At 35.0% G+C, this 8823-nt stretch overlaps 1 protein-coding gene across 1 annotated transcript; it reads right to left on the bottom strand.

Annotated features, from left to right (window-relative positions):
• Positions 1-2240: 2240 nt before the first annotated feature.
• LOC136220283 (gibberellin 20 oxidase 1-like) lies at positions 2241-7964 on the bottom strand. The gene is made up of 3 exons (XM_066008089.1): positions 7431-7964; positions 4683-5004; positions 2241-2740 (listed from the first exon to the last, which is right to left on the bottom strand). Exons 1-3 carry the CDS (start codon positions 7934-7936, stop codon positions 2477-2479), a joined length of 1092 nt encoding a protein of 363 aa, XP_065864161.1. The 5' UTR covers positions 7937-7964; the 3' UTR covers positions 2241-2476.
• Between the last annotated feature and the right edge of the window lie 859 nt (positions 7965-8823).

The raw sequence follows: 8823 nt of genomic DNA on the forward strand, positions 1-8823 counted from the left end.
CTTTGCTCTAACTTCTTAACTTTAATGTAATTAAAAAGAAGATTAATGGAGAATTGAATTCTTCTTTGCAACTTTTTAACTTTAATAGAATTAAAAAGAGCATTAAGTAGTGTAACTCATTCTTGAGCATGAGCATTTAAAAGACTCTTCAAATAGTCATAACATTCCTTGGATGGTTATTGAGGAATTTATGACAATAAAGACTTATTTAAAGAGTCATGGATTCTTTATTCTTGAACTGCTACGAGGTCGCGACTGGAGGGAGTTCTGACCAGGCAACTTTATTTACTTCAGTAATGATTCCATAATTGCATTTTTGCCTCAAATAATACCTAAAAACATATGGAACAAGCATTATTTCTTAAAACACAAAACTAAACATAAAACAATTATAAAATATTAAAAACTATCTTAAAATGTATGATTACTATAACTAAAATATATTAAAAACTATATGAAAATGCAAGATAACAAAAGTGTTTGTAGATACAGGTAGTTTAGTAAACATCATCACCAGGAAAGCTTTCAACGCCCTTTAGGCTGGTCTCAAAAGACTGATACCGATATTGTCTCCACTAGTGGGAATTAGCGGAAACACGTACCATTACCGAGCATCATAAGAATGAAGGTTGCAATATGGGATGGCTGAATGAAGTGGAATATCGAGATATAGTTCCTAGTAATTGATACACTATTACCATACAACGCAATTGTTAGAAGGCCTCTATTATCTGAATCCATCGGAGCTCTATCCATCTATCATTTGGCTTGGAAAATACCTACTAAAAAGGGCATGGTTATTGCATAGGGTAACCAAGTGATTACATAAGAGACGTACATGGCCACTCTTAATATGAAGTCCCAATCAATAGATATGAACAATGACGTAAGAGAAAGAGCAGAACCAGTGGGTGAACTTGAAACGATGTAGCCTTGTAGAGGGAAAGTTAGTCAAAATCTCGGTTGAAGTACCGAAGGATGCAAGGGAGGAAATATTATATACATTGATGGAAAATATCACGACATTCGCTTCGTGTCCGATAGACATAGTAGGCGTTTCTCCCAAAATTATAATGCACTCACTCAACATGGATCCAAAGTCCACCACAGTAAAGCAAAAAACCACGAAGGAGAGCGACAAAAAGTGATTAAAGCCGAAGTAAAAAAAATTGATAGACTGTGGACTCATTGAAGAAGTCCGTTATCCGAAGTGGATGGCTAACATAATCTTGGTAAACAAGGCCAATGTGAAGTGAAGGTTATATGTTGATTTTATGGATCTAAACAAAGCTTGCTTAAAGGATTCTTATCCTCACCCGTGCATTGACATGTTAATTGATTCCACGGACAGATATACGATCTACTCATTCTTGGACGATGCAGCCGGATATCATCTGATCCCAATGAAACTAGGGGATTTGGAAAAATTAAGCTTCACCACACATAAGGGAACCTAGACTTCTCCATATTATTACTAGATAACGATATGATGCACTTATCTCTTAGTGAGTTTTTGAGCTTTACCTCAAGGCGCATCATGATCATACAGTCATGAAGGAGCAACCCTTGGATCAATATAAACGGTTGCGCAAAAGACATGGGACAAAAGACGGAGCGCGTCGCCTAACACTTCAGAGGTCCGAAGGTCGCAGGCCCAATGAATCCTCGACACTTGACAACACCCTTGCTACATGGGAAGGTGCACCACCTGACGACGTCACAATCTGAACTGGGTAGATCCAACCGAAGACTGATATACGTCTGGTGACTCATTAGGACGTATTTCCAGGTTGACAAAGATTCCTTGGTAGGAACTATAAATAGGAAAGATATGTGATCCACATGAGGTACGTGAAATACAGACATGATCAAACTTTGGTTATCTTCAACCTTTGCTAACCAAAGCATTGAAGCGGGTTCGCCGAACGCCGACCTCTCTCTAACCTACTGTCATTCTTATCTCAGGCCAAAGGAAGAAGTATCTAGAAGGCTAATCAGATACAAAAATGACACATTATTTACTAACCGAAATCCAAACACTAAATCATATATTGATTTTGTATCGTATAATCGGGTCTTGTGTACTTTTACCACATCTACTATATTGTAATATTATAATTACATCCCATATCTATTCCTTGGCTCCAATTTTATTTGGTCCAGTCACACCATACATTATAATATTCACCATATTACTATTATTATATAGTGCAGAATATGATGTTTATGCATAAAATAAAATAAAAAACAGAATGACAACAGAATCTTGTGGTGGCCAAAGACAAAAATACATCAAATCCATAATATATATATGTTTTCTAAATAAACACACACACAAAAGAAAAAATAAAAACTATGGAGCCCATTTCTCATATCTTTATTCCTAAAATTTGATTCTCTTTTCTTTTTTTTAATCATTTTTTTTTCTTTTATAGACCTAAAAAAGAAAATTAAAAAAAAAAAGAAAAAATTAGGTTCAGATATTTCTATGTTGCAGCCAAGTGGAAAAAACATCTAGGGTTTTCATGTCTGCTCTGTAATTTTTCTGGGTGAATTCAGAGAGAGTTGACCAGGTGAAATCTGGGTAAATTCTTGGATTCTTGAAGTCAACCAAAGAACTTGGAGGTTTGACTAGTTTGTCTTTGTTTGGACATAGGAAGAAAGCTAGTGATTTTCTTACTCTTTTGTTGTTCACTACTGCTCTGTGTAAGCAACTCTTGTATTTCCCATTTGATAATGCCTGCAATATGGTAAATTTATTGTGTCAGAAATAACGAGTGACAGATCCGGAATTCACTGATAATAGATACTTCTGTTTAATAGTGATATGTTTCGTGTTTTCGTTTGAAGGCTGTTTTATGAAGGTTACAATGGTGGATTTAGAAGCTTTCGGAAGGTGGACAATATCGGTAAGAAAAAACACAAGTGATGATAAGAGATTTTTTGTAGAATAGAATTTTTGTAAATTTTGGAGACAAACGTGTTCGAGTCTTAGGAGCGGCCTCTTGCCAATTAAATTGGCAAGGGAAGGCTTGCCCCCAATACACCCTTGTGGTGGGACCCCTCCCCGGACCCTCGCTCAGCGGGGACGCGTAATGCGACCGGGCCGCCCTTTTTTGGAGACAAACGTGTCATTTTAAATAAATTTAGAGGTCAATATGCCACATTAAACAAATTTAAGGGTCAATATGTAACTTTAACTAAATTCTGGGAACAAATATACCACTCTAAGTAAGTTTGAGGATTAAAAAAACATCCAAAAACGGGAGGGGTAAATAACCTTTTAATAGTGGCAGAACCATGGAGGCTGGACGTCAAGAGGGTGCAACTACCCTCGTGCCCTCTCTACATCTACTAATGGAAGGTTATGTTTTAGAAATAATATTTTCCGTGTCTGTGTCCGTACAATATAGACTGATAGAGCGTTGTGTTCTCTATTGTGATCTATGAGTGCTCAATTGATTTTTTTGGTACTTTTGCAGAAAAAATTAAATTTCGCACACAATTTCTATGGTATTTTCCAACACTGGGTGCTCAAGTGTCCTCTAGCTCCCCCTAGACCCATCACTATCTTATCTATAAGAACGTGTTTAGTTCAACTAGTGTTGTTTAATGGAAATATTGTTGTTAGCTATTTACTATTACGATTAACATATAGATATTATACGATTTTCCGTTCATATCTAATGTTTGGAGTAAGACAGTAAGAAAAACTACGATTTTCCTTTTATATATAATGATTGGTCAATTTTTCCCACCGGTAATCCGAGAGCACAGTAGAATTTATCTATTATATTGATTTAGAAACACAGAAAAAATAAAAGATAACAGAAAATACAAGGGTTAAATGCATCGTTGGTTATTAAATTTTGGGTAAATTTCAAATAAAACCCCTGTGGTTTCACTAATTTTCAAATAAATTTTTTATGGTTGTCTCAAAATAGTCACTCAACTTCAATTTGTTTCAATAAAATTATTCAACTTTAAATTTTATCTCAATTAAGTAACTATGACGACTTTAAGAGTAAAAAGACACCGAAAAGTTCGTGGCTTCCACATCAACAGTAACAGGACCGGTCCTGACAATTTAGGGGCCCTAGGCAAAATAAGCAATAAAGTCAATTTTAATATAAAATTTACTAATTAAAGTGTAAAGGTTGGACATGCATTTTAAATTATTTTTATCATTAGGTCATTCTGTCTGATTTTATCACTATCTATATTAAAAAAAAAAAAACTTTCATATATACATATAACACAAAATCTTTTTTTGGGCCCTCCAGCCCTGGGTCCTAGGCCAATGCATACCGGGCCTAGCTCCAGGGCCGGCCCTAAACAGTACTTAACTTTCACAGTTGAGCGAAACGACATGTAGCTACCACCTAGATGACACATGGTTTCCGCCTACATGACCGAAACAACACGTGAACGTCTCGTTTCGGTCAGCTAGGTAACAACTACAGGTCGTTCGTTAACGGTGAAAGTTGACTACTGATATGTAAGTCGCATCACTTTTTCGGTGTCTTTTTACTCTTAGAATCACCAGAATGATTTATTTAAGACAAAATTCAAAATTGAATGACTTTATTGAGACAAAATGATGTTTGGTGACCATTTTGAGACCTCCATGAAAGTTCCGTTACTGTGCATTTAACCGAGAAGAGAAGATTAGATATAATTACCATAAAAGTGTCGCCGATATTAACGACGAAAGCTTTCGGATCAGGACGAACAGAGAACCAATTTTGATCGAGAAAAACTTGGAGACCTCCGACATCATCTTGATGAAGAATAGTTAAGGATGTCGGATCACAATGAGGACCAGTTCCAAGAGTTAATTCTGGTTTCAGACATGTCGGATAACGATTTAATCTCATTATCGATTCATTTCCTTTGAAATATTCTCTGAAATATTCTCTTCCAACTCCTAAACTTAATCCCAATATTTCCATTATTCCCAGTGATAGCTTGCTCATTGCTTCACAATATTCTTGGTATAATTTCCTGAAAAATCCAAAAAAATCGGTATTTACGAAACTCGAATGAGACGTTGTTTAAAGAGAAGAAGCGTGTAATCGGTTTGATTAGTAGTTCGTGGACTGTTGAGATGGGCAAATTATTAGAAGCACCGGGTTCTCCATGTCAAATGGAGGACCTTCCATACATATTTTGACACGTGTAACAGGGACCCACATATGTTATAAGAGGCCCACTATTTTAATTATTACGTGGGATCACAATACACGTGTCCAAATGTGAATTGGAGGTCCTCTGAGTGACATGGAAGACCCGATGCTTAATATAAGAACTCGTTGAGATGATGACACGTCATGTGTCATCATCTCAATGGTCCTATGACCGAGTTCTTATATTAAGCACCGGGTCTTCCATGTCACTGGGATGACCCCCAATTCACATTTGAACACGTGTATTGTGACCCCACGTAATAATTAAAATAGTGGGGCCTCTTATAATATGCATGAGTCCATGTTACACATATCAAAATATGTATGGAAGGTCATCCGTTTGACATAGAGAACCGGATGCTTCTAATAATTTGCCCCTATGACCAGTTTGATTGGGCTCAAGTGGTCATTCCACTGCCATATCAACTATTGTTGATGTGGCAGCATTTGGTTGGACGTGATTAGTACTAGTCCGGTCCCACCTTAAAAGAATTCGATATTTACGAAACTCGAATATGAGACGTTATTTAAAGAGAAGAAGCGTTTAATCGCTTCGATTAGTAGTTCGTGGACCGTTGAGATGACGACACGTCAGATGTGTTGTTGACGGGTCATCATCTCAATGGTTAAAACCAGTTTAGTTTCAATAGCGTTTTAGATATTTACTCGGTCTTTAATTAAGATGATAGACATGATTAATTTTGTTAACCTAAATTAAATTTTAGGTTGACAAGTTGTAAACTAGACCAACTTAATAATTAAATTTTATAAAATTTGGACTAATTTATTAAATATTATTAATTTAAAAAACTGAATTGATACCTAAAATTTAATTTGAACTAAATTAATATTGTTTAACGACTTTAGAAACCATTTTGATTATTAATTAAGTTATATAAAATGGATAAGAGTATAATTAACTAAACCCGTCAGTTAGTGATTTTTTTGAAATTATATTATGAACTACTTAGATGATATCATATCAGCAGTAGTATCAACGTGTCATTTAAAACTACTTTATTCATGTACCACAAAATTTCTACTATGGTCCGAACTAGACCTATGAGGAACCGTTAAGATATTGACACGATATGGTTTCAACAGTTCCGAACCAGTATGGTTTCGAACCATGGTAGAACCTCTCTTTGTTGTTGTTTTTTTTTTTACAAAATTTAACTAATCCTTTTATCATATATCATCTTTATCCTTTTTAAGTAAATACCAACTAAAATTATCAATAATTTATAATTTTTTTTTTATCAAATTCTCTAAAAAAGGAAAAAATAAAATATGACAAAATAATTAATAAAAAAATTTACACCTACTAAAACATTTAAGAGTATAACTAAACATGTCACACAGTAATTTTTAAAAAATTGAACTACTCAGATGATGACATGTCAACCATAGTACTAACGTATCATCTAAGATCAGTTTAACTTCGTATGATAAAATATTTTTCATGGTCCAAACCGGTTTGGAACCGTTAAGATGTTATCACGTCAGCAGTTTTACTGACACACCATAATTTAAGCGGTTCCAAACCAGTATGGTCCGAGACCACTATAGAATCTCTCTTTGTACCAATATAAAGCAAAGACAAATTTAAAATATTTTTAACCCCTTATACTTGTTTGAAAAAACTCAATTACCACATGTACTTTGAAAAAGTTTTATTTATCCCCTAAACTTATTTAAAGTGAGTAATTGACTCTCTGAAAGGTATCTATTAGCCCTTAAACTTTCTTAAATTGATCTATTAGCCTCTCGAACTTGCTCAAAGTTTACAAATTTTAACTTTTTCAAAATCTCTCCTTACTCTACCACGTGAATTTTAGGGGGTTAACCGTTTACTTTAAACAAGTATAGAGGTCAATAAAATATTTTTAAAGCTTAGGACTCAGTTCACGTTTTGGAACAAGTTCAGACTGCGCAAGATGTATTAAATAAAAAAAATTAGAGAAAATTACCCAAAATTGCAAAAATTAAGTGAGTTCGATTTAGCAATTTTTTTTTTTGAGATAGTTCGATTTAGATTTTTTTGTACGAACACAAGTATAAAATTGGTCCCCCAACAGACCAATCATGTATTCACCACTATTAAGACGTTGTCATGTCGCCGGTGTTGCTGACACGACACAATCTGAGCTGTTCCGAACCAGTATAACTAGGGACCACAGTAGAATCTCTCTTTATATCAATATAAACCCAAAAAGATAAAAAAAAATAGTGAAATATACTTACCCAAATTGTATGAAGTCATGTCCCAAGACATTGAAGAAATAATCTTGAACAATATTTGAAGACTCAAAATGATCACAAAATTGAAAAGAAAGAGTCTCTTTCCATGGAAGTTTTGAAGAAAATCTACCACTAAAACTACTTGCATACCCACAATGTTCTCCAATCTTTCTCTTTGCTTTTTCCTTCTCAATCATTGGCATCCCAAAAAACACATCCATATACTCATGAGCTTTCCTCATAAGTTCATAATCAACCCCATGATTCACCACAAGAAAAAACCCGTGTTTCGTACACGCGTCGTGTACCACTTCACTAACGTTCTTCACGATCTCCGTATCACCAGACAGAAACCCCCCCAAATCAATTGGGGGAATCACTAGCTCGGGCGCGTCAAGGTGGGGTTGTTCGTGTTCCGGCCATATGAATTGAGGGGGGATGTTTGATTCGTGTTGGAGGATTTTCGCGTCGAAGATTAGCGGGGACGGAGACGGGGACGGCATTGCCATGGATGTTTTGAGGAGGAGGAAGATGAGAAGTGAATGAGAAGAGATGAGGGGAAGAGTTATAATAAGGGGGAAAAAAGAAAGAAAAGAAAAGAAAAAACAAAAAAGCCGTTTTTAGGAAATTAAAAAGATGAATTTATTCTATAAAATAAAATATGAATTTATTCTAAAAAATAAAAGAAAATAAAATATGAATTTTATAAAAATGGAATCTTGATTTTATGTTTTACTGTTGCGTCATTCTTTTCTTCACTTAGTCTCATACTTTGTCTTTTTTTATAACTTTGTATTATATCCATATATTATATAGTTTTATTTATTTGGGAATTTAATCATTAATGTTTATAAAATACTATAGGAAAAAGAGCATCTTATGTTTATGATTCATTTTTCCTTTTCTGGTTTTTGTTAATTATAGGTCTATTTGGAGAATGTAACCAACTTGAACAATCCTACCACCTAGATATTGTCCGTTTTGGTAGGTCTTACGGTTTTAAAACGTCTATTTACTAATAAGTTACAGTCAATATCTCTCTATTTTCGACGTGAGATTCAGTTTATTTCTGCCTCCATTGCCATCTTTTAACGTCATCATTGTTCAGGTTCTCTACCCAACGCCATCCACTTCTGACTGGGTTGTTACATGTCCACCAGCTTTCGTTTGGTTCGTTTCCAAACCACACATCGTACATGGAGAGTCGCTCGGATACCAATTGTAACGACCTGACCAAATACCGTGTAGATATTGTCCGCTTTGGTTCAAATCCAACACTTTGGACCTCACGACTTTAAAACATGTCTACATATATTGGATTCCACCTTACTAATAAGTCACAATCGTTCTCTCTCCATTTCCTACGTGGGGTTCAGTTCATTCCTACCCCATCGTC

The sequence above is a fragment of the Euphorbia lathyris genome, chromosome 2 (genome assembly GCF_963576675.1).
Source record: "Euphorbia lathyris chromosome 2, ddEupLath1.1, whole genome shotgun sequence".
In the NCBI taxonomy this organism is placed as follows: domain Eukaryota; kingdom Viridiplantae; phylum Streptophyta; class Magnoliopsida; order Malpighiales; family Euphorbiaceae; genus Euphorbia; species Euphorbia lathyris.

Coding starts and splice junctions, on each gene's coding strand:
- LOC136220283 (XM_066008089.1), bottom strand. CDS start 7,936: ATGGCAATGCCGTCCCCGTCTCCGTCCCCGCTAATCTTCGACGCGAAA. Junction 5,005..7,430: donor CATGACTTCATACAATTTGG/GTAAGTATATTT, acceptor TGGATTTTTCAG/GAAATTATACCAAGAATATT. Junction 2,741..4,682: donor ATATCGGCGACACTTTTATG/GTAATTATATCT, acceptor ACCATATTGCAG/GCATTATCAAATGGGAAATA.